The sequence below is a fragment of the Thalassophryne amazonica genome, chromosome 18, assembly GCF_902500255.1.
Source record: "Thalassophryne amazonica chromosome 18, fThaAma1.1, whole genome shotgun sequence".
Lineage (NCBI taxonomy): Eukaryota > Metazoa > Chordata > Actinopteri > Batrachoidiformes > Batrachoididae > Thalassophryne > Thalassophryne amazonica.
In genome coordinates this window covers 44,062,222-44,087,675 of record NC_047120.1, presented here as the reverse complement: position 1 = coordinate 44,087,675, position 25,454 = coordinate 44,062,222, and the positions used below count along the sequence as shown (strand labels likewise).

The 25,454-nt window shown below is 41.6% G+C and overlaps 1 protein-coding gene across 3 annotated transcripts in view; it reads right to left on the bottom strand.

Moving 5' to 3' along the window:
* Positions 1 to 25,454, bottom strand: part of LOC117531387 (transmembrane protein 150A-like) — a 59,005-nt gene that overhangs the window by 27,417 nt on the left and 6,134 nt on the right. Inside the window, exons 3-5 of one of the 3 annotated variants that reach the window (XM_034194478.1) lie at positions 23,464 to 23,500; positions 20,652 to 20,738; positions 15,673 to 15,740 (exon numbers count right to left, since the gene is read on the bottom strand). In XM_034194478.1, the coding sequence (XP_034050369.1) occupies positions 15,673 to 15,740; positions 20,652 to 20,738; positions 23,464 to 23,498 (190 nt within the window). In that variant the 5' untranslated portion in view covers positions 23,499 to 23,500. Of the gene's footprint in view, positions 1 to 15,672; positions 15,741 to 20,651; positions 20,739 to 23,452; positions 23,501 to 25,454 lie in introns of all 3 variants that reach the window. The other 2 variants (XM_034194476.1, XM_034194477.1) reach the window with 2 other exon arrangements.

Here is a 25,454-nt window from a genome sequence, read left to right as displayed (position 1 = left end):
ATGCAGTGCAACACATCTCCTTCGCATAGAGTTGATCAGGTTGTCAATTGTGGCCTGTGGAATGTTGGTCCACTCCTCTTCAATGGCTGTGCGAAGTTGCTGGATATTGGCAGGAACTGGTACACGCTGTCGTATACACCGGTCCAGAGCATCCCAAACATGCTCAATGGGTGACATGTCCGGTGAGTATGCCGGCCATGCAAGAACTGGGACATTTTCAGCTTCCAAGAATTGTGTACAGATCCTTGCAACATGGGGCCGTGCATTATCCTGCTGCAACATGAGGTGATGTTCTTGGATGTATGGCACAACAATGGGCCTCAGGATCTTGTCACCGTATCTCTGTGCATTCAAAATGCCATCAATAAAATGCACCTGTGTTCTTCGTCCATAACAGACGCCTGCCCATACCATAACCCCACCACCACCATGGGCCACTCGATCCACAACATTGACATCAGAAAACCGCTCACCCACATGACGCCACACACGCTGTCTGCCATCTGCCCTGGACAGTGTGAACCGGGATTCATCCGTGAAGAGAACACCTCTCCAACGTGCCAAACGCCAGCGAATGCGAGCATTTGCCCACTCAAGTTGGTTACGACGACGAACTGGAGTCAGGTCGAGACCCCGATGAGGACGATGAGCATGCAGATGAGCTTCCAGATGGTTTCTGACAATTTGTGCAGAAATTCTTTGGTTATGCAAACCGATTGTGTCAGCAGCTGTCCGAGGGGCTGGTCTTAGATGATCTTGGAGGTGAACATGCTGGATGTGGAGGTCCTGGGCTGGTGTGGTTACACGCGGTCTGCGGTTGTGAGGCTGGTTGGATGTACTGCCAAATTCTCTGAAACGCCTTTGGAGACGGCTTATGGTAGAGAAATGAACATTCAATACATGAGCAACAGCTCTGGTTGACATTCCTGCTGTCAGCATGCCAATTGCACGCTCCCTCAAATCTTGCGACATCTGTGGCATTGTGCTGTGTGATAAAACTGCACCTTTCAGAGTGGCCTTTTATTGTGGACAGTCTAAGGCACACCTGTGCACTAATCATGGTGTCTAATCAGCATCTTGGTATTTCACACCTGTGAGGTGGGATGGATTATCTCAGCAAAGGAGAAGTGCTCACTATCACAGATTTAGACTGGTTTGTGAACAATATTTGAGGGAAATGGTGATATTGTGTATGTGGAAAAAGTTTTAGATCTTTGAGTTCATCTCATACAAAATGGGAGCAAAACCAAAAGTGTTGCGTTTATATTTTTGTTGAGTATATGAAGTTGCTGACAGCGCCGGAGAAGCTGTCTAACGTGAAGTAGAGATACATGCTTAAACAGAACACAATGGTGTTAAGTGAATAAAAAGGTTGTTTAAAGCCGCGGAGTGAAAAGTGGCAGAAGTCTAGATAGAGATATATAGAAAGTTGTTTTTAATAATTTTTGTGTATAAAGCTTTTGAAAATTGTGTGTGGGAGAGTGGAGAGTAAGCGGGGAGGTGCAAGCAAAGCTGTGAGGGCTTGCAAGCTGGCTGACATACAAGATTAATGTGAAAGAGTACGAGGGGGAGGTATTTAGACCCAACAGGAGGACTTGGGAGGTGCATGACAGGCAGAGAGGAAAGTGTGAAACAGAGACAGTGAAGAAAAAGACAGGAGAAGAGTGCTATGTAAATACAGAAAAGGTAGATATTATTTCAAAGAGAGAAAACTAATAAACAAACATAGCAGAAAAAGACGAGAAGCAGAAAGTTAAAAAATTAGAAGGAAAATAGAAAGTCGGGAGCAAAGACATTAGGAAGTGTTAGGGTTGTAAGAGGATTAAATAAATAAAGTTGGTTATAAATCAAAAGAGTTAAAGCTTAGATTATAGTGAAAAAGCTGACAGACTGATCAATGCTTGGGACAGTCTTTGATGGGAGACTTAAGTGATGATGAAATAATACTCCCAGAACATTACTTGACTGACGGAGACATCGAAACCCAGGGAATCAGGACACATTTTTGGCTGGAAAGGACCTATTTTGACAGGGTAGGAGCAGAACATTGGCAGGACGAACAAGAGATCAATCAGAAATTATGGCAGATTACTAAGGTAATCAATCTGAAGCAAAAGAAAGAACAATTCCCTCTAATTAATTGGGAGCTGCTGATAAGACGTCTGTGGCATCAGGGTTTAACCCCGTGGCTGGAGCTGCTTTGTGCTGATCCTAATAAAGAACTTAGCATACCATTAAATCATTTAATAACACTGCCAGCCGATCCAGGTGAAGAACTGTTTCCTAGGTTGACTCTGACTGTGGTCCCAAGGAAGGTTCGGTGGGAAACAGGTAAATTTTCGTATTTAGTTAAAGAAAAAGAAGACGGGCATAACAGTTGGAAATTTAATCCTTTTAAGGGTTTAAAATACAAAACAGGTGTTACAGCCAGCAAGTTATTGGTCTGGATCAGGACAGCCCCTGAGGGACTACCAGAACACCATAGAAACACCTCACATAGCGTTTGTCAGGGTTACATGGGTAACTCTCAAGGTCAAGGTCGGGAAAGTACCCCGCTAGACTTAGTACTAAGAAAATATCCAGGAAAACGCACTAAGGCCAACCAATGTATGAGAAAGTGGCACAAAAGGTCACATGGGGGCAGGCAATGGCCTTTGGAGGGATCATTTGATCCGGTGATGTGTGAAGCAGTTGCGGTAGAAATACAGAAAAAAGAAATTAAAGATCAGCAGAAGAACATAAATAACAACAAAAAACGCACTGAAGAAAAAGAAGTTTTGGCCTTGTTCAAGCAGGAAGCACAGAGGCTACAGCAGAAAAGAGAAAAAATGACGGAGGAAAGATCCAAAGAGACTAAAGCCAGTGCACCGAGCTGGGAAGCAGAGCCACCCCCATATAAACGTCATGATATGGGAAAGACAGCTGGACAATTTGTATTAGGAACTCGTGAAGAGGACCAAGGCATGGATGTGGAGGGCAAATTCACACTGACACTAAAAGCTCGAGAGCCACAAGGAGACAGGTCCTCAGTCTGTCAAATGGATCATACAAGGTCTCCAAGTCCGAAAGTAAGTGGTCGCTCACCACGACCAGCAGGGGGGGCCACAAATAACAGTGACACGGAGGCAGACGAGGATAAAGAGAGAGACCTGAAGGCTCCGCCTGCACATCGAGGTCCACTGAAAACCGTCCCCTCCCACCATAAGTCAGCCGACTGGACCTTCACAGGCTATAGAGGCTCCGAAGAGTGGCACAAGAGCTTCTGTGACACACTGGATCTGGCCAGAAGAGATAATGAAGAACTAGCTGAGCAACTTCGGCTAGCGAAGGAAAGAATACAAAGACATAGGGACGCCGAGGAAAGAAGAATATTACAACAATCGACGCCCAATCAAGGGAATCACATTATAGAGCCACCCACCCGAAAAATTTCTGGTGAGATCATCATTGAGAGTGCAAAAGAGGCCCGACTCAGGCAAAGACAACAATGTGTAGCCAAAGACATAGCGGCTTTAGAACAGAATATAACCGACTGGATGGACTGCCTGGAACCAGTCAGTCGCACTCGATCTGGAAGACAGTATGGAGCCCGCACAGAAGAAGAGGAGGACGAAGACCTCATATGCCCATTGGTGGTTAGAAATGGTCATCATGTGTATACCCCATGGAGCTGGACAGACATGGTGGGGCTGGCCAACAGACTGCCAGACATCACCCAAGGAGCTGGGAGATGGATAACTGCCTTAGAAGAAGGCACTGCAGGGGTAACCTTGTCTTTAGGTGACATAAAAGCCTTGCTAATGCATGTCATGGGAAAACATGACACTGAAGAATTAGCAGGAAAGGTTGGACTAACACAAATGATGGGCACTAATCAACATGATGAAGTCCCCTTTAATCGCTATAGAAACTCCATGTGGGAAGGACTGAGAAGAAAGTACCCTGAGGTCTTGGATCCCTCTAAATTGGATGATGAGGAGTGGACACCTGAAGAGTGCCCAAAGAAGTTCCTGCACCGATTCCAGAAGAGATGGGCGGAGGAAACAGGAAATACATGGAACCATTCTCCAGCAACTGAAATCCTGTTTAAAATAACTGTAAAAAAGGCTCTACCAGATGAGGTTCAGAAAGCCCTAGATGGAGTCGTGGGACTATCAAAAATGAATTGGGCTTTATACTCTGAGCATATTTGTCACCATCTTGAAATCTACAAGAAAGAAAAACAAAAAGAAGAAGATGCAGCAAAATCCCTGACGAAAAAATTGGTGCAGATGCAGTTGGGAGAGCTAACCAAAGTCAAGAAAGAAAAAACAAAGACCCAGGCACCAATGATGACCCCTGTTCCTTCTGAGTCGGCAAGCACAGGCCCTACGGCAAACACTGCTGCCACCATACAGGCACCTGTGGTAACAGCCACACAGAGCCCCCAAGGAGCAGCAGGAAGCACTCCTACAGGAGAAGTCTCAGCACCAGTGGAGCATCACTATCACTACCATAGCACTGGCACACCCGGAAATGGACCCACCTACAGTCATGGGTGGAGAGGAGAGTCACGGAACTTTCAAGGTCAAAGAGGAGGGTGGCGAAGAGGATCTCGCCAACCTTCATTTGGAAGCAGATTCCAAAACTCAGCTCCCAGGAACAGTCAAGCGGGACCGCCTATGGGACCAACACCCCCAATAGGGGATCAACCCTCTAATGAGTGTTGGAGCTGTGGACAACCTGGACATCGAATGAGAAATTGTCCGGCCCGACCTTGGGTTGGACCCTCTGCCTATTGGCAATAGGGAGGCCTAGAGAAGACAGAGGGGGAAACGGTGGCATTGGCTATTTCGATGATACCTAAGGAAGAGCCAACCGTCACTGTTAATATACAAAACAGAGATTTCCCTTTCATGGTGGATACAGGGGCAACATACTCTTGCATAGGGAAAATGGGCGCTCATCTCCCCCTCTCTGGGTCTGTAATTAAGACCATCGGCTTCTCTGGGAAAACTCAAATAATACCTTTTACACGCCCACTTCCTGTAACGATTGCAGGAAAAACAATTGAAGCACCCCTGTTATACTCACAAAATACACCTGTGAATTTGCTGGGAAGAGACATTTTATGTAAGCTACAAACCCAGATAGTGTGTACCCATCAAGGACTGCAAATACACTTTCCTGACGAAGCACTCGCCAACATTATGGTGCTTATGGACATGGAAAACAAGGTCCGACCTGTGCAACCCATGGTATACTGGCTGAAGTTACAACCAGAAAATTCAAATCTTCAACTGGAATGGGAAAAATGGAAGCCTTGGGCAGAACAACACTATGAAGCAGTATGTACACCTAGTTTACCTTTACATGTCACCCTGATGTTCGATGCCAAACAAGAACAAACTGACTATGCATGCTGCTGGGATGCATTGATGAATCAACGGCTGTTTCACATAACCACCACAGAAATTTATTTAGGTCCCCAAGGGGCCGCAGCTTCTGTCAAGCTAACTTCAGCTGAACAACAATGGTATCAAGTGCCGAATGCCACGCCTCATGTGACCCTTTTAGTCTCAGAAAAGTACGAATCCCATGACCTAGGTCCAATGGTAAAGACAGCCTCAGAAGTTGAAGAATGGCAAAACATGGAAAGTCCACAAGTACATCTGTCAAAAGACCAGCAGTTTGTACGAATTAATTTAAAAGTAAATGATGAGGCTATAGCTCAAAAAGTGGAGCTCAATCCTAGACCAGAGGGACAGATGGTGTTATCGGCCCAACAAGAGAAATTGTTAGAGCAAATACCACCAGTGGTGTGGTCCAAAAGCAAAACGGATGTAGGACTAGTAAAAACAGCCTTACCAGTAAAAATAAAAGTAAAACCGGGAGCAAAACTGCCTCACCAAAGGCAGTATCCATTAAAACCTCAGGCTATTGAAGGCATAAAACCAGTAATTAAGGGACTAATGGCAGCTGGAGTTCTAATAAAAACTGCAAGTCCATGCAATACTCCTATCTATCCTATCCCTAAAAACAATACCAAAGAGTATCGGCTGGTACATGATCTGCGTCCTATCAATGCAATAATAGAAATGGATGCACCTATAGTACCTGATCCGCATACTATACTATCAAGCATCCCTGCTGGAGCAAAATGGTACACAGTAATAGATCTGTGTTCAGCCTATTTCAGTGTGCCTGTGCACCCAGACTCACAACATTTGTTTGCATTCACATTTCTGGGACAACAGCTAACGTATACACGGCTACCTCAGGGACTGAACCTGTCCCCAGCCATCTTTAACAAAGTCCTGGCTGAAGATTTACAACACCTTGACATACCCAGTACATTGGTGCAATATATGGATGATCTCCTTATTGCATCAGAGACTCAAGAACAGTGTGAAAAAGATTCATTAATTGTACTGCATGCATTGGCAGATGGAGGTCATAAAGTAAGTAAGGACAAATTGCAGTTCTGCAAACAACAAGTAGAATACTTGGGAAGACAGTTGTGTGGGACCACGCGATGTATAGCCCCAAGCCAAGTGGAGGCTATAATCAAGGCTCCCAAACCCCAAACAGTGGGACAGATGCTTTCATTCCTTGGGATGGCAGGGTACAGTCGGCCGTGGATTTGTGATTATGCTATAAAAACTGCACCTTTGCGTGCCATGATTAGAGCAGTGGGGCAAACAAGCAATGCAGCTCTCCTCGTCTGGACAGATGAGGCAACGGGAGCTTTTGAGGCCCTAAAAACAGACATGCAATCTGCTCCCGCGTTAGGTAACCCAGATTATGGGAAACCTTTCCATTTGTATGTTACTGAAAAAGCTGGTTATGCTTGTGCTGTACTAATGCAGGAAACAAATGAAGGAAAACAACCATTGGCCTATTATAGTACAAAGCTTGACAACATTGAAACAGGATTGCCACCATGCTATCAGGGTCTAGCAGCAGCTGCCTTTGCATTTCAAAAAGCATCATCCATAATCATGGGACATGCAGTAACGTTGTACACGTCGCATCAGTTACATGCCCTGCTAACCAGTCAACGTTTTGTCTTAACACAAGCTAGACGCACTGGATATGAAGTTGTGTTGTCCGCTCCAGAAATAACAATACAACGTTGTCACACGGTGAATCCCGCCACCAAATTGACCACACCGTTAGATGGTACTCCACATAACTGTGTGGCAGAGACAGAGAAATTTTTGAGAGCCAGAGAACATTTGTATAATCACGCCATAGATGCAGATCTAACCCTGTTCGTGGATGGCTCATGCTTTCGGGATGTCGCGGGATTGCATGCGGGTATGGGGATTGTTAAACTAAACACGGATGGCGAGACCTTTGAATTACTGGAGTCCCAAGGAATTGATCAGCCTTGTTCAGCCCAACTGGCAGAAATCAAAGTCTTAACTATGGCTTGCCAGATAGCTAAAGATCAACGTGTTAATATCTACACAGACTCAGCCTACGCTTATGGCGTATGTCATGTACATGCAAACATTTGGAAACAAAGGGGATTCCTGAGAGCAGATGGCACCCCTGTCACTCATGGAGAAGCGATTTCCCAACTGTTACAAGCTCTCCAATTACCGTCTGAGGTAGCCATCATTAAATGTGCAGGTCATCAAAAGAATAATAACATCATAGCTCAAGGTAACAACCTAGCAGATGACGCAGCGCGCAAAGGAGCACAAGGAGAAAATATGTTTCCCCTGCTAACCATCCAAGATTGTGCCCCACTGGTTTCACTTGACGCACTGATAGTGGCTCAAAGTAGGGCCAGTGGAGAAGAAAAACGAATGTGGGTTAAACGAGGCGCTATTGAGACACGCAGTCAGGGGCCAGCGGACAAGCTGTGGCGCAGTAGTCATGGACATTTTGTGTTACCCACCAATTTATTACGACATGCAATCATTTGGGCCCACGGACCCGATCATTGTTCGCGAGTCCAAATTATGAACAAACTAAAAGCTGTCTGGTGGTCACCATATATGGCAGCAACAGTGGACCGTTTGTTGAATGAGTGTGAGGTATGTGCACAGTACAATGTCCGGAAATCATTCACAGCCCCTTTAGCCCACATTCCGGTCCCTGATGGGCCATTCAGACATCTTATGATGGATTTCATAGACATGGGAGCTGAAAATCGAGTTAAACGAATGAGATATGTTTTGGTAGTGATATGCAGATTCAGCCGATGGATTGAGGCAGTAGCCTCTGCAAATCAAGACCATAAACGGTAGCCAAATTCTTGTGCCGAGACGTCTTTCCAAGATTTGGCATTCCAGATACTATCTCATCTGACAACGGTAGGGCTTTTGTAGCCAAGGTTACACAAGAAACATTCAAACAATTGGGTATCAAACAGAAGTTTGGGTGTGTTTATCACCCCCAATCAAATGGGGCGGTGGAACGGGCTAATGGCATTTTAAAGAACAAACTAGAAAAAATCATAGCAGACAGCAATGGCAAACTAACCTGGCTGGATGCGTTGCCGCTTGCTTTATTGTCAATGCGCTCACAAACTAACCGACTAACCCATTTGACACCATTTGAAGCTCTTACAGGCGGGCCGATGCCTATTCCATACCTGAGAGGACCCTACGAAGGACCATCGCTGGAGCAGCTACAAGACGAATGGCATAATTATCTGAGACAGTTAACCCAAATACACAAAACTATCTTTTTGCAGGTCAAAGGTGCTACAGAAGACAGAGAAGCAGAGATTCCACTCGAAAATCAGAGCATCCAGCCTGGTGATCTGGTTTACGTCAAAGTGTTCAAAAAGAAGTGGGACAGGCCCCGCCGAGAAGGTCCTTTTAAAGTTATTCTTGCCTCACGTACAGCAGTCAAAGTAGACGGTAAGGACACTTGGTTTCATTTAAACCACTGCTGTAGGGTTGGTGGCCCAGCGCCCCTGCGGCCTCGGCAAGCTCGTCTTGGCAGAGCCGCCGGGCCAAGGGGGGAAGCAGGAGAAGCCAGAGACCCTACAGCAGCACCGAGGGACGGCCACGCCTCCCTGCAGCCAGGCGAACACTGGCCAAGGCGCTCACAGAGACTGATTGAACAAAGACGACGCACAGCTTCAGAGAGTAGTGGATCCCTGCCAGATAGAGCAGCGACAGCCTCAGATGCAGACTCAGAAACAACTGGAGACGCAGGCCAACAGACAGACAGAAATACAGACCGACAGACAGGCCACAGGAGACATCAGACTCAGACAGCAACTCAGTAGATTTACCAACAGAAGAACCGCAGGAAGTACAACCCAGACAAAGCACAGATACACCACACATCCCTAGTGACAGCTCATCTAGTGACGGCTCACTTAGTAGCACATCTAGTAGCACATCTCAACAGTCATCAGAGCAATGATTAAGGAATTATTCAAGGGATTGACAATACTACTGGTGGTCAGTATGGGAGAAAATAGACATCCAAAACATACAACGGACTGTGCCGTGGCCATGGCCGCAATAGCAGCTAAACAAGGCATTCTAAACACAGGAAAAACATATAATTTGGTATACATTAAATCAAAAGCCTACAAGAACATAGGAATACAGGGAAAGCTGGGGGATTACATATTAGGCGAAGCCATTAGCATCAAATGTGAAGAGGAGGGAACACTCAACATAGAGGTAATTTGTGATAAAAGAGGATGCAGGGAAACCAAGCAAGACGTAACTGTTACAGTACATGAAGCCACAAAATGGGTAAAAATCAAACCAAGGAAAAAGAGGACAATTAGAAGCCTAGAAACAAGCAGTCACTTAGGGAGATGGGATCCCAGTACAGACCTAGCCCACACACAAGGGTTGAAGACCAATTTATTTTACCCATGGTTGAAATTTTCGGCTAGGCAGATCAGTGAAAAGCCTTGCATAGCCTGTCACCGGAAAGGTGTGATACCTCAGGCTAAACCCCTACCTGATATCAACAACTGTTATAGGAGTCCCCAACATAACTCAGACCAAGCAGAATGCTATACACAATGTGTTATGAAAATGGCAGTAGGTGATGAAAAATATGCTGCCGACAGTAAACTTTGTCCAGTGCCCCTAAGTACAGAAGGAACCGTTCCACCTATGATTAAAATAGAGAAAGGGATGATACACCCATTCTGTATAGCTAAAGGCTTAGTAGCACAATACATAAGCGATTGGCAGGTAGGGACGACCCAGCCAAAACACCACATACAGTGTATGCAAAAGCAGCAAGAATACAAACCGGCCAAAACAGCATGGAACATTACCGTCTGTCACACCCTGCCAGCAGCAGGCATACAGTGTGAACAAATAGTACCGGCCACAGGGGGGTCTGTAATTGGACTGAATCTCACCCATGCTTCATGGGTATCTACTCCAAATTTAGCTAAGGGAACGGTACCCTTAGCTGACATCTTTTGGATATGCGGACAAAAAAGGAAACTCCTGTCATCGCTGTCCCCGAATTGGAAAGGCCTTTGTGCTCCTGTGATGCTCACAGGAGCAATAACAGTAATTGAAATGCCGAATTCAATACAACCCATGCCACAGAAACTTCGTAAGAAAAGAGGAATAATGACGTTTAAAACAGACTACAACATCACAGTAAGAAACGGGATACCAGAAGGGATACCCCGACAGTTAGAAGCCATAGACAGTAGCAGAGTTAAAGCAGATGAAGATGCGGATAAATGGGGATGGGCATTGGCTCTGTTCGGGGTTACTCCAAAAATCCGTTCTAGGTTCCAGGAGGTGCAGTGGATTAATTACTTGTGGTATAATCAGCAAAGATACCTGAACTGGACATTGGCAGCAGTAGGAGCCTTAACCGAACAACTGCACGCCACCTCGCTAATGACAATGCAAAATAGATTAGCTATCGAGATGATGATGGCTGATGAACAAGGAGTTTGTATTATGATCAAAGCCACCGAATGTTGCACAGCTATTCCCATGCGTACAGGGGAAGACGGAAATTTGACAGAGCTCTTAATCACACTTGAGGAGATGCAACAGGAACTGTTAAGTAACTCCATAGGAGGGAGAAATGAAACTGACGATTCTGGATACATTGTAGGGAATGGAATGAATATTGGCCCACTATTTTCACTGTTTGGGACTCTAAGGAGAGGGTGGATATCATGGAAAGACTGGTTATACCAGATAGGTGTAATCTTGGCACTAACAGGGGTGGCGGTCTTGCTGGTAATATGTTGTGGTATTCCCTTGATAAAATTTCTGGTCAATAAATTGATTTCATCCACAGTAGGACAGCTCCCACTGTTAGCCATCCGAGCCCTAGAAGAAAGCACAAACGAAACAGACAGAGAACCAGAATATATGGAAATGGATGAAATACCAATTATCCTCCCCGACAGCCCCCAGCTCCCTAATATTGTGGCGTATACCCCAGATAGGGAGGACTGGGATGGACCGTGCTTGGTGATATTGTAGACGAGGAAGAAGACATGCACGCACATTTACATTCACACACATGCACCCACAAAAATGAGGGATAGGATAGACAATATCTGAAAGAATGACATGGAGCTGTAATAATGAACGTATATGTATATTACTAGGACACAGGAGTATGGCTGAGAGACCAGACTCCCCTGATCAGGGACCTATGCCTGATCTGCCTCTATCAAGTCTGATTGGACTCTCAGAACTGTTTGGAGAAGAGGATATACAGGAGGGATGGTCGAGACATGATTGGTCGCCACAGCCGCCTTCCATCCAGCAGCTAAACCAGTTGGCAACAGAAGGATCTTCATCGTTCCAGCACCTGGCGATGACGGCTTCACAGAATCTGCCTGCAGCAAGAGTCGGCCCGAGGACTCCACCATCACCTGAAGGACCCTTTGGACTCAGGAACACACCCCTTCCGCAGATGCCATGGAGACAGTCACATGTGCCAGTGGCAACGATACCCTCCAAGGGAGGCAGCCAAGGTCGGCCATATGCAGCAACTGCCCGAGTGCATCCTAGACCCAATTCACTGCTAGGACCTGTCCCCAGCTTTCCACCCCCAAGGTAGGAGAGATATTCTGATCAGCCCAGTGCCTCTGGAGGAGGATCAGCAGGGGTGGACCTTAGTCGAACTCACCCACCAGGACAGAGGGGAGCTTTGTACAGGCTGCTAAATGCCCAGAGTGTCCCAACCACTTGCCTGTGCGACATCAACAATACTCCCCCCACACACGAAATGCCTTCCCCCTTGTACTTCCTGTCCCCTGGACTGCACAACCTTAATCTGGTCATGGTCACCCCACTGGACATGGCAATCTTGGTTCGAGAGCTTCGTCTTCCACAAGAGTCTGTTCCAAAAACCTTGGAGCAGCTCCTGCCCCTCACAAATCACATTCCCCATGAGCTATTTGAGGAAATCATGCCACAACTAAGTCAGACAGCTGCATACCTGTTCAGGATACACCATGACAATGCCAACATTTCTTGTGCTCAGGAGGGCCTCCATACTCAACTGTGTGGTCTTCAGTCTAGTATGGACATGCTAGCCAGCATGATGGAGCATATGGAAAGGGAGCAGCTAGGACTGGCCACCACCACCCTGAATGTGGGCAAGAATTCTCTGGGGGCCCTGTACAACCTGGCCAAGCAGCACAAGGAGCTGGAAAGATCCATCAGAGAACTGCACGACTGTCTGAAAGCCAGAATTCCTGATCCTTCCCCCACTACCCCTGAAAGGCCAACCTCCCCATGTTCCCCAACTTCTCCCAAAACTTCAGATGCTGAGTAAATGCTGAGGAGCGCGGACTGACGTAATGGCACTGAACACGGACTATGATCTTGGTTCTTGAGTTTGAATTGCGGACTGGTTTCAGAAATCTGAGTGTAAATAAAAACAAAGAAGGATATATGTTAGTAACGAAGGTTGGGTAAATGTCTGTCCTTACCATCATCTGCGTAACACAGATAAAGCTAAATGCATACACATAGATATCACATTGCAAAGTTATAAAAAGGGGACCCTTACACGGCGTGTTTGTAGATTTAGTAGTAAAGATGCACCATAGGGACCCCTTTTTCTTAAATTATAGCATGCCTCAAGAGACATGCATCGCCTAAATTTGGCGTCTGGCCAAAAAGGGCATTAGAAAACAAGCTGAAAAAGAAGAAAAACAAAGTGGAGAATGTTGAGAAATGGCCTATAATGAAAACCATTATATGATTGACTAAGGCAAATGACTTAAGGACGGACATGAAGGGAAACCATTTATTGTGTTTATCATTTAACTAGACATAGCTGCGCTAACCTTAGAATAGTTTCTTGATTGGTTGACTAAATAGTGGTAACGTAGGGGTTATTTGATGCATTTAAATAATAAATGTGTGACGCTTTAACAAAATAATATGTAGAACCAAGTATAATGGGTTGGAGCCTCTGGTTGAGTGAGTCAATAGATGCCAGAAGATGATTGGTTGCACTAATGTCAATGTAAAGCCTTTACTTTGCCATGATTAAGAAGTTGCTGTAACTTGTTTTATGTGGCCATTTTAAGTGCCTTGAATTACACCAAAACTCAATGTTTGAATGTCACCTTGCGTTGATATAATCCAGCTAATTGCTCACCTTGTGCCTTAGTATGTAGGTTCACCTGCACTGCAATATATTTACCGTGTGAAGTATCACTGATATTCATATCCGCACCAGAGTTATCAGTAAGTCGAGTGATGTGTTTTTCTTTTTTATTATTGCAATGCACAAATGAAGATGTCTTGTCAGTAAACAACCCAAGAGTATAGTTGAAGTAATGGGACTCTTTCGAGTCCCAGAGGAGGGACTGTAGAAGAATTTTTAGGTCCATATTTGAACTGTGATGAACTATCAAGTGTCCTGATCCGAACTGTATGTCCTCTGGTTGAACTAGCAGGTGTTCAACCCAAAAAAAGGGCTCTATTAGTCATTCAGTCTGTCAGGGGCTTTCCAAGGCCTTTTAGGTGCTTTCCCGCAGGCCACGTGCAGGGGCCTCAGGCCAGCTGCACGTGTGGCTGAGGCCACGTGCGGGGGGGGCCTCAGGCCAGCTGCACCTGTGGCTGAAGGTCTTTTAAAAAAAGTCAGTTGTAAATCCTTCATGTTTTAATGGGGGCGTTTGTCACATTGAAATAATGGGCTAACACCTGCTTAGGGTTCACTAGAGGACGCTTCCAATAGAAAACCATGTCTTGGGAATGAAATAAATAAAAAAGTCGAAGGAGGAGCGATGCCCGCGGGTCTCCAATAAATAGACGAGCGCGGTTGTCATATTCAGTCTCTCTAGAGGACTCAGTTTGTCTAAGCTCTGTGTCGAAGGCTTAAATAAACTTAAAAACTCTGTGCATTTTATCTTGCTTAAGGCTGAATTATTCTAAAGTGTTGTGTCCTTTTTCTAGCATATCACTTGCAATTAGTTTGTGTTATCTAAAAGAAGACATCCCGAGAAGACTAAAGACGAGCCGCGACAGGTTTGAAATGGTCCTGTACACAGCAGCTTGCTTGGGGGGTCATGTGAGGCCCACAGAAGGGTACAAGTACAATAAAAAAATGCCCCGCTCCTGGCACAGAGTAAATTTTCCTGTCAGTTGGGAATAAGGAGGAGTTACTTCTGCAGAACACTGTTGAAGCTGCAAAAAACAAGCCTGATGTCTGGAGATCACCGAGTTCAGTTTAACCCATGAGAGTGAAGGCAAAGAGGGATTATCATCTCTGCGCACCTGAAATAGTGCAGCAGATAACTGAAACAATCTTTCAAATGGTGATACAAACACCATATTTGGCACAAATACTCCTTAAACATTACTCTTTTGAAAAAGCAGACTATCCACTTGATTTTTCAATAGGCAGCCAGGTAGGGGTCAATGAAGAATTACACAGGGATTACAATTACAAATGCTCCAATCATATTGAACACTATGCCACATTATTTGTCTGATCATAAAGATTCCAAAAAGGTATAGTTTGGACTATCTTTGACTGAGTATTATGAAGTTATGGAGTAAAAACAGCAAAAACAGTGAAATGTCTATCTCAGTTTGTACAGGGGGCTAAAGTCAAAGTTGCTCCAATTTTGGTAAAAAGTGATGCAAATTATTGGTTGAGTGAAAAGGGTTTTACAAAGGAATAGTCTTACTTAGTTATCATGTTACAAGGTAACATATGTTATATGTCATAGAATCCAATGGATGCTGACATTGTTTGACCTTTACTTTGGACAGTAAACATTCAACACGGTCAAAACTCTTCCATTTATTAATCCTATTAGCTGAAATAATAATTTGCATCACTTTTTACCAAAACTGGAGCAACTTTAACTTTAGCCCCCTGTACAAACTGAAACAGACAATTGTCACAGTTTTTGCTGTTTTTACCCCATAACTTCATAACATTCAGTCAAAGATAGTCCAAACTATACCTTTTTGGAATCTTTAAGATCAGACAAATAATGAGGTATACTTTTCAATATGATTGAAGCATCTTTTACTTTTGGCCCCTGTGTAATTCTTCATTGGCCCCTACCTGGCTGCCTATTGAACAGTCAAGTGGATAGTCTGCTTTTTCAAAACAGTAATGTCTAAGGAGTGTTTCTGTCGAATTTGGTGCTTGTATCACATTTTGAACTATTCCTCTAAATATTTTCTTATCTGCTGCATTAAAACTACGGGCTGCAATAATGTGCAGTGTTCTTACCCATGAAGGATCCAGTGCTGCATATGAGACTGAAAAAGCAGCTTTCAGGTGGCAGAGCTCCACATTTACTGCAAACAGAGAGAGGAGGGGCCAGTTCAGTTAGGTTCTCCCGCTGCTGCAGGGTCAAAATGGATCCATGACCTCTACTTGTTGTTGTAACTCCCTCTGGAATTTTTTTGTTTGTTTTTTAAACTTTTGAAACATGCAGTAAACTTAATAAGGAATTCCTTAAAATACTGCAGAAGATGACAGGCTATAAGTGGTGTAGGATAGAAAAATAAGTCTATAAATGGTAAACGGAGAACGAGGGAAAAGCACAGACCCCAGTGCATTTACAAGAGTGTACATGTTCTGCCTCATGAGAAAAGCTTTTCTTGTTTACACTTTGCAGCATGACTACATTTTGAAAAGTGATCAAAGATCTGTGACACATGATGAAATCCTACCCTTCTTTTGGAGGTGAAGACGTCCCTGGTGTTCTGTCTGCAATTGTGAATCGGATTAAACTGGGTTCATCTCACACAGAGCATACAATCTGTGTCATACGCCTTGGCTCAATGGACAAAAAAAAAACAACAAAAAAACAATACTACCTTTTTAATACTATAAATACCTCAGTGCAAAAAAAAGAAAAAAAATACTGTGCAACGACACATTTCGTTGTCAATCGCCACTTCAAGCTGCACACCCAAATTTCTAAAATTTGCAAACTGAGAAACATATTCCAAGGGCAGTCTACACTTCTGCCAAAAAAAAACACATCATATCTGAGCCAAAATTCAACACCATATCCCACAATTTTAAGAAAATAAATGGTAAATGGACTGCATTTATATAGCGCTTTTCCATCTGCATTAGACGCTCAAAGTGCTTTACAATAATGCCTCACATTCACCCCAATGTCAGGGTGCTGCCATACAAGGCGCTCACTACACACCGGGAGTAACTAGGGGATTAAGGACCTTGCCCAAGGGCCCTTCGTGATTTTCCGGTCAAGCTGGGATTTGAATCAAGGACCCTCTGGTCTCAAGGCCAACGCTTAACCACTAGACCATCACCTCCCCTGTTCTTTCAGGTTCTCCCTTTTTGCTTTGTGTCACTACAATAGCTCTGATAAAGATATATGTATTGATTTTGGCACAAATTTCACACCAGATGTCCTTCTTAATGCAGTTCTACCTTACACACACTCTAAAAAATGAACTGCTGTCTCAACGAGAAAAAGTGATGTAACAATTTGCATAGATTTTAACTTAACTCAGTTAAAAGTTGAAATAACTTTTTTTTTTTTTTAAATCTATGGAAATTGTTACGTAAATTTTTCTCATTGAGACAGTGGTTTCTTTTTTAGAGTGCAGAGAAGGGGCACAGGTGGTCTTGAACCAGGGGACGTTCTGAATCAAACAAAAACGCGCTGACCGCTTGGCCACCACACGCGATTGCACAAAGTTAAAAATGGATTATTAATGATTTCTTGTCTCTACGTTCTTTTCTCAACCCACTTTTAAAAAAGTGTGACAATCCACAAAATTTTCCACAGTTTTCACAAAAATCTGTTTAGTAAAACAGCTCATAAAATGAAATTAATATTAAAAGTGTCATTTGAATTTAAGAATGAAATTTTGCTTAAAATGCCCTGGCACTTAGATCTACCTTTATTATTCTGATTCTTATATTTTATTCGTGTAAAAACTTCTAATCCTTTACATCAAAGGACTTTATAATTGGCAGGATTTTTCACTAAACCTCATGACGCTTGGCCGCATTAACACACAGCATCCAGTGTAATTTTTACATTCACAGTATTGCCATTTTATTCAGATTGACCACATACAGTAGTGTTCAGAATAATAGTAGTGCTATGTGACTAAAAAAATTAATCCAGGATTGTTATTATATTGTTACATGGGAAACAAGGTACCAGTAGATTCAGTAGATTCTCACAAATCCAACAAGACCAATCATTCATGATATGCCCACTCTTAAGGCTATGAAATTGGGCTATTAGTAAAAAAAGTAGAAAAGGGGGTGTTCACAATAATAGTAGTGTGGCATTCGGCCAGTGAGTTTGTCAATTTTGTGGAACAAACAGGTGTGAATCAGGTGTCCCCTATTTAAGGATGAAGCCAGCACCTGTTGAACATGCTTTTCTCTTTGAAAGCCTGAGGAAAATGGGACGTTCAAGACATTGTTCAGAAGAACAGCATAGTTTGATTAAAAAGTTGATTGGAGAGGGGAAAACCTATACGCAGGTGCAAAAAATTATAGGCTGTTCATCTACAGTGATCTCCAATGCTTTAAAATTGACAAAAAAACAGAGACACATGGAAGAAAACAGAAAACGACCATCAAAATGGATAGAAGAATAACCAGAATGGCAAAGGCTCACCCATTGATCAGCTCCAGGATGATCAAAGACAGTCTGGAGTTACCTGTAAGTGTTGTGACAGTTAGAAGACGCCTGTGTGAAGCTAATTTATTTGCAAGAATCCCCCGCAAAGGCCCTCTGTTAAATAAAAGACATGTGCAGAAGAGGTTACAATTCGCCAAAGAACACATCAACTGGCCTAAAGAGAAATGGAGGAATATTTTGTGGACTGATGAGAGTAAAACTGTTCTTTTTGGGTCCAAGGGCCACAGACAGTTTGTGAGATGACCCCCAAAGTCTGAATTCAAGCCACAGTTCACAGTGAAGACAGTGAAGCATGGAGGTGCAAGCATCATGATATGGGCATGTTTCTCCTACTATGGTGTTGGGTCTATATATCACATACCAGGTATCATGGATTAGTTTGGATATGTCAGAATACTTGAAGAGGTCATGTTGCCTTATGCTGAAGAGGACATGTCCTTGAAATGGGTGTTTCAACAAGACAATGACCCCAAGCACACTAGTAAACAAGCAAAATCTTGGTTCCAAACCAACAAAATTAATGCCTTGCAGATGTGAAGAAATCATGACAAACTGTGGTTATACAACTAAATACTAGTTTAGTGATTCACAGGATTGCTAAAAAAGCAGTTTGAACATAACAGTTTTGAGTTTGTAGCGTCAACAGCAGATGCTACTATTATTGTGAACACCCCCTTTTCTACTTTTTTTTTTACTAATAGCCCAATTTTGTAGCCTTAAGAGTGTGCATATCATGAATGCTTGGTCTTGTTGGATTTGTGAAAATCTACTGAATCTACTGGTACCTTGTATCCCATGTAACAATAAGAAATATACTCAAAACCTGGATTAATCTTTTTAGTCACATAGCACTACTGTTATTCTGAACACTACTGTAAGTTTAGATTTGTGAAAATTGGTTCATTATCATTTTTGTAATCCTGCTAACAATCTAACAAATGTCAATTATAACATAATCACCTTGACGGATATAATTATGCAAGTATTTATGCAACTAAAATTATAAACCTTGAAGATAATGAAGGCGTCCAATATGTTATATTTATTGCATGAAAAAAGTGATGTATCAAGTCTGGAAAAAACCTGACATGAAAATGTATTTAAATGATTTGTAACCAAGGCAACTATCCATAAGAACTGTAATTTTACATCATATTACATTATTGTAGGATTAGGCCATAGAAAGAACATTTTATTACTTCATACGACAGCTTCTAGTAATAATTGCCAGCTGATGGAGGAAAAGTTTAAGCTTGGATTTGTACATCTATGTGACATCTCAACTCATATCCACTCAACCTTTATTTCTAAAGGGTGTTTAAAACGACAGCAGTCGACCAAAGTGCTGTACATAATAAAAAATGGGCACCAAGTCACCCCCAGTCATAAATAAATAAATTAAAAATAACAATAAAATCACAACAGGCAATAAAACTAATAAAAGACAGTAAAATAAAGAGTAAAAATTAGTAAGAAATAGAGATGTAATTGATCATTTAGGGAATGCCAGAGGAAAAAAAAAAGGTTTTTAAAGAAGATTTAAAAAGACTATCAATAGGATATGTGAACATCTTTGTGATGTCATAACACTGTTACACCAAACACTCAATTTTAATACAATAATTAAGTTAATGTAACTCAAACTTTGAAAAAGTTATAGTCACTCATTTCCATTAATTAAACTAACTCAAAAATGAATTCTTGTCATAACAACGCAGTCCCTTTAAGTGCATTTAAAGGTTTGGGCCATTTAAGTGTTGGTGATGTATTTCCAGTGCATTCCATTCACTCATTTTAACAGAGTTTATGTAACGGAGGCCAGCAGGTGTCGCTGTGCATATGTAGTTAGTAAACCTCACTCCCAACAGCTCAAAACTATTCTCCGGTCACAAAGCCAGAGTCCTGGGTTTTAGCCTTCTGGTTAGAGAGTCCGACTTCCATGGTGGAGATTGTGAGTTCACGTCCCGAGGGGAGCGAATGGGCAGAGTCATAACAACACAACGCAGAGTCAACAAGTAAACCAAAAAATGCATCAAAAAATCTAATCCAAAATGTAATGCAAATTTTAGGCAGAAATTTGTCACTTTTTTTTGGGACTGAAAAACATAAACTAGATTTACATAAGTTTAATTAACTATAAATTGTTAAGTTACTAAAACTTTAACAATTAAATTTTTGAAAATTATTTTATTTAAGTTGGCAAACTCAAATGGTTTAAGGCAATCAGTTTCCTCAAATGGTTTGAGTTCAACTAACTCACTGAGTTTTACGGTGAAGGGTAGTTTGTCAAATATCTCCCAAAATATTGATCAACCTCTTTAGAAAATGAGTTAAAAATCCATCATCCACTTTTTTGGCTACTGCACACACAACAGAAAAATGGGGCTGATCACATGCACAACCTCCACGGTCCTCTCAGATGTTTGATGCAATAACGCATGAGGGGCAAAACAAATATGACTGTGCAACAAAATAAATAATTCCACAGGTGAATGTGCAGCATTAATTACTAAAATGTCTCTCTGCAGTACTTACAACATTACAGGGGGAAACGTAAAACACCAACCTGATGAGTGGTACGTGGTTGAGTGTGCAGCACAGTGCAGCGCCCCTCTGCAACAGAAGCTGCTCTGCACACGACTCGTTATAGAGCCTGAGAACACATACAGACACGTGCACACATTTACCAAAGTGAGCCAAACAACTCTGTTAATGGTTCAACACTCCAACATTCTGGACGTCATAACTAAAGAGTTACAAAAACAACTGTAAAAAGAAATCAATTCTGCTAAACTTACAAATTATGTCATGTTTAGACTGTGGTTTTGACAAGAACCAAAGCGGAAAAAATGTAGCTGAAACAAATGCTTGGAGTATTAAGTTGCGGTTTCAAACTAAACAAATAAATAAATGAAACAGTTTTGAAAAAAGATTCAGTAATTCAAAATATTCCAAACACTAACCGAAATAGTTACTTCAGGAAAATGATCAAAATGTTAAATGAACCACTTGGTATGAAGTTATCCATTGATTTGAAATGATAAAACCATAGATTGAAGCAATTATTTCAGAAAATAATTCATTGTTTTAAAATGCTATGACCTGAAGCCTGATCTGTGTTTATTCCTTAAATCACTGCTTCACAACACTCAAAACAATGAATAGAATTATTGATTTAGAAAAGAAAGACTTAAAACATGAAATGAACCCATTATCTTACAAAAATAATTCAGTGTTTTGAACTAATGCATCAGCTGAGAAAATGATTCACAATTTCAAAATGCTTAAAATGCCATGATGGTGAAACGGAGCAGGCAGTGGGTATTTCTTGTTTCAGAAAATTATTCAATGTTTTGAAACAATTAGATAACAGAATTTAAAAAAAAAAAAAGATTCACAGTTTCAAAATGATTAAAATGCCATGATGATGAAATAAAGCAGACAGTGGGCATTTCTTGTTTCAGAAAATGATTCAATGTTTTGAAACAATTAGATAAGAGATTCCAAAAAATTATTCACAGTTTCAAAATGCCATGATGATGAAATGAAGCAGACAGTGGATATTTCTTGTTTCAGAAAATGATTCAATGTTTTGAAACAACTGGATAACAGATTCCAAAAAATGATTCACAGTTTCAAACCGCCATGATGATGAAATGGAGCAGGCAGTGGGTATTCCTTGTTCCAGAAAATAATTCATTGCTACAAACTAATCAAACAGTCTAAGTGAAATAGCTGACTCTGAAAATAATTCACTGTTTCAAAATACTATGATGGAGACATGGAGTGGACACTGGGGACAACTTGGTCCAGTAAATGATTCACTGACTGACTGCTTCAAAGCAATCAAAAAGACTAAAGAAAACAATTGGTTCAATAAATTATTGAATGTTTCAAAACATTTCAAATGAAGCAAGTGCTTCAGTAAATGTTTCACAGCTGTGAAACATAAAACAGAATAAAATGTTTTACTTTAGGAAATTACTGACTGTTTTACACCTGAAATACAAAGATGGTGATGGGAAAGTAATGCCATGACCACGGCCACTGTGTTGCTTAATTTAAATTCTTTGTGTTTTCTTCAGCTTGTTAATTATTAAAACAATTTTTGATTATGCCACAGTGTGTTCTATAGGAATGTGGCCCGAGGCTTCCACACTTAGAATGAAATGACAAGATGTTAAGAATGAATCTTGTGTAAGTGATTTCATTGGGGACACCTGCACGAATCAGTGTCAGATCAACCAGCCAGTCGAGAAAGTTGTTTCCGCACTGCAATGAGTAATTCCTCATAGTGCAACAGATAAGAGAATATTTAGAGCAGAATCCTGCAAATGGTGATACAAACATCAAATTCGGCACAAATTCTCTTTAGAGATTCCTCTTTTGAAAACAACTGACCACTTGATTTTTCAGTAGGCAGCCAGGTAGACGTCAACTGAAAAATTACACAGGGGTCAAAATTAAAAGATGCTCCAGTCATATTGAAAACTACACCACATTATTTGCCTGATCATACAGATTCCAAAAAGGTATAATTTGGACTATTTGTGACTGAATGTTATGGAGTTATGGGGTAAAAACAGCAAGAATGGTGACAAAGGTCAATTTCAGTTTGTTTAGGGGTCAAAAGTTAAAGTTGCTCCAATTTTAGTAAAAAGTGATTCAAAGTATTAGTTGAGTTAACAGGGTTTTAAAAAGAAATAGTTTGGACCATGTGTCATACTTAGTTATCACATTACGGGGTAACATATGTCACATGTCGTACAATCCAATTGACATCAACATTATTAGACCTTTACTTTGGAGACCAAACATTCAACACTGTCAAAATGATTTCATTTATTAATCCTATTAGTTCAACCAATAATTTGCATCACTTTTTATGAAATTTGGAGCAACTTTAACTTTGGCCCCCTGTGCAAACTGAGATACACCTTTGTCAACGTTTTTACTGTTTTTACCACATAACTCCATAACATTCAGTCAAAGATAGTCTTAACTATACCTTTTTGGAATCTTAATGATCAGACAAATAATGTGGTGTAGTTTTCAATATGATTGGAGCATTTTGAAATTTTGTCCCCTATGTAATTCTTCAATTGACCCCTACCTGGCTGCCTATTGAAAATTTCAAGTGGCCGGTCTTTTTTTTGTTGTTGTTGTTGTTGTTTCTTTTTTCTTTTTTTTTCAAAAGAGTAATGTCTAAGGAGTATTTGTGCCAAATTTGGTGCTTGTATCACCATTTGAAGGATTGTTTCAGTTATCTGCTGCACTATCATAATCAGTGACTTTACGTGATACTACTGTATGTGCATGGCTGACATGACAAAACAGTGTGTGCGTGTGTGAGTGTGTGTATTGTACCAGTTACTAACAGGACACACGTGCTGGTTGTACAGGGCCACCGCATATCTGCAAAATTAAAGGAGAGAATCTTTGCTCACAGATCTGAACAAGACTATGAAAATTCACAAGAGCATATAACAGAGCAGATAACAAGGACAAAGTGATTCAAATCTGGAGAATTTTGATGCAACGTATGAATCCAAAAAGCAACTTTGCTTTGATTATGTAATCCCATAGTTGAACTCTGCCACCTGCTGGATGACTGGTAGATGGCGGATACCTGATGGTTGTCATGGAGAGAGAGAGAGAGAGAGAGAGAGAGAATGTTTTCGCATATGAATGTAGTTACTTTGAGAACTAAACCATTACTTTCTGATTGTATTGCAACAGTCTGTTATAAAACACATACTGACACACAACCCTGTGGAAAGGATTTTGTATGAATTAAACAAAAAAAAAAAACAGCAAGGTGGCGATCAAGTAAAATACGAAGTGAATGAGGTCTGAGAGAGAGAGAGAGAGAGAGAGAGAGAGAGAGAGAACATTGAGACAAAGAAAATTAACACACAAAAACAAAGAAAGTTATTCTCTGACTATGTTCTAAAACATGGCTACAAGTCCACCCGAATCTGCATAAACATTTTGTATGAATGTGAAACAGACATTTCTTCATTCTCTCTCTGTCTCTCCCAACATATGTGTAGTTTTGAAGGAACATGTAGCTTGAAATGAGGCTGTCAGTTTCTTTTATTCCCAAAGCCTAAGTGTGGTGGCCTCAAGCTCAATCAATAATTTGAATCACTTTATAACCAAAACTGGAGCAACTTTAATTTTTTAACTCTGCCCAAAATAAAATCAGCCTTCGTCACCATTTCTTTTTTGCTGTTTTTAATCCCATAACTCTATACATTTTATACTACACTTTATACTACTGTATCCGGGTGATTCTTAGACTACGGGCACTTATGTCCTTTGATCATATTGTATGAAAAACAGAAAAAAGGGGAAATTTCACACTTTTATAGTTATCTTTACAATGAAAGTGTGTTAAGAAATTTGTTCTAGTAGTCTATGATGACTTTTTCACCTTTTTTCAGCATCATTATATGCAAATATTGCTGTTTTGTGCTTGTCCCACACCCAGACTTTTGATCTTCAATGATAAAAATGAATGGTAAAGAAATGTTTTTTCTAATGTTTTAAAATATCTCTGAATAAAATATCAGTCATACATCGTATGTCATGTCATACAACTGTTGTGATTTTTTTAAACAAAATGTAGTTGTCAAACACGATTGCCGTAATTTCCACCACAACACCGTAATGTCCCTTTAAACAGTTTGTATGAAAGATTGTTTGGGTAGTTTCTATGGAGATAAACAGTGACATCAGAGCACATGTATATAGCACCAAATCACAACAAACAGTTGCCCCAAGGTGCTTTATATTGTAAGGCAATGGTGTGGTGGAAATTACATTTACAAGGCCAATAGTGCCCATAGTTCACCCATATACTCTATACAGCCCCCCGCGACCAAATTTAAGGGGCTGGAGCCTATCCCAACGGTCATAGGGTGTGAGGTGGGGTACACCCTGGACAGGACACCTGTCTGTCGCAGGGCAACATATAGACAAACAAACACATTCACACCATGCACACCGGGGGCACCTGAAGAGAACCCATGCAAACATGCAAACTCCACACAGAAAGGCCACAAGCGGGAATCGAACCCACGACCTTCTTGCTGTGAGGCAACAGTGCTAACCACTAAGTCACAGCGTTTCCCAAAATTCTATTCTACCGGTCATTATTATCACTTTACCGAGGCCTTGCCCTCCATCCATGCTGTCGCCCGCAATGACAGATATTCGCCCTCGTCTAACTCTGGCGAATATCTGTCATTTTGGGTGACTGGGCATGACCGTCGGGCCTCTGAAAATGCATACCGCCCTCCAAAAGCATGTTATTGTATTAATATAAGTCATCATGAGGCGATATCCACTGCCACTGAAATATCCA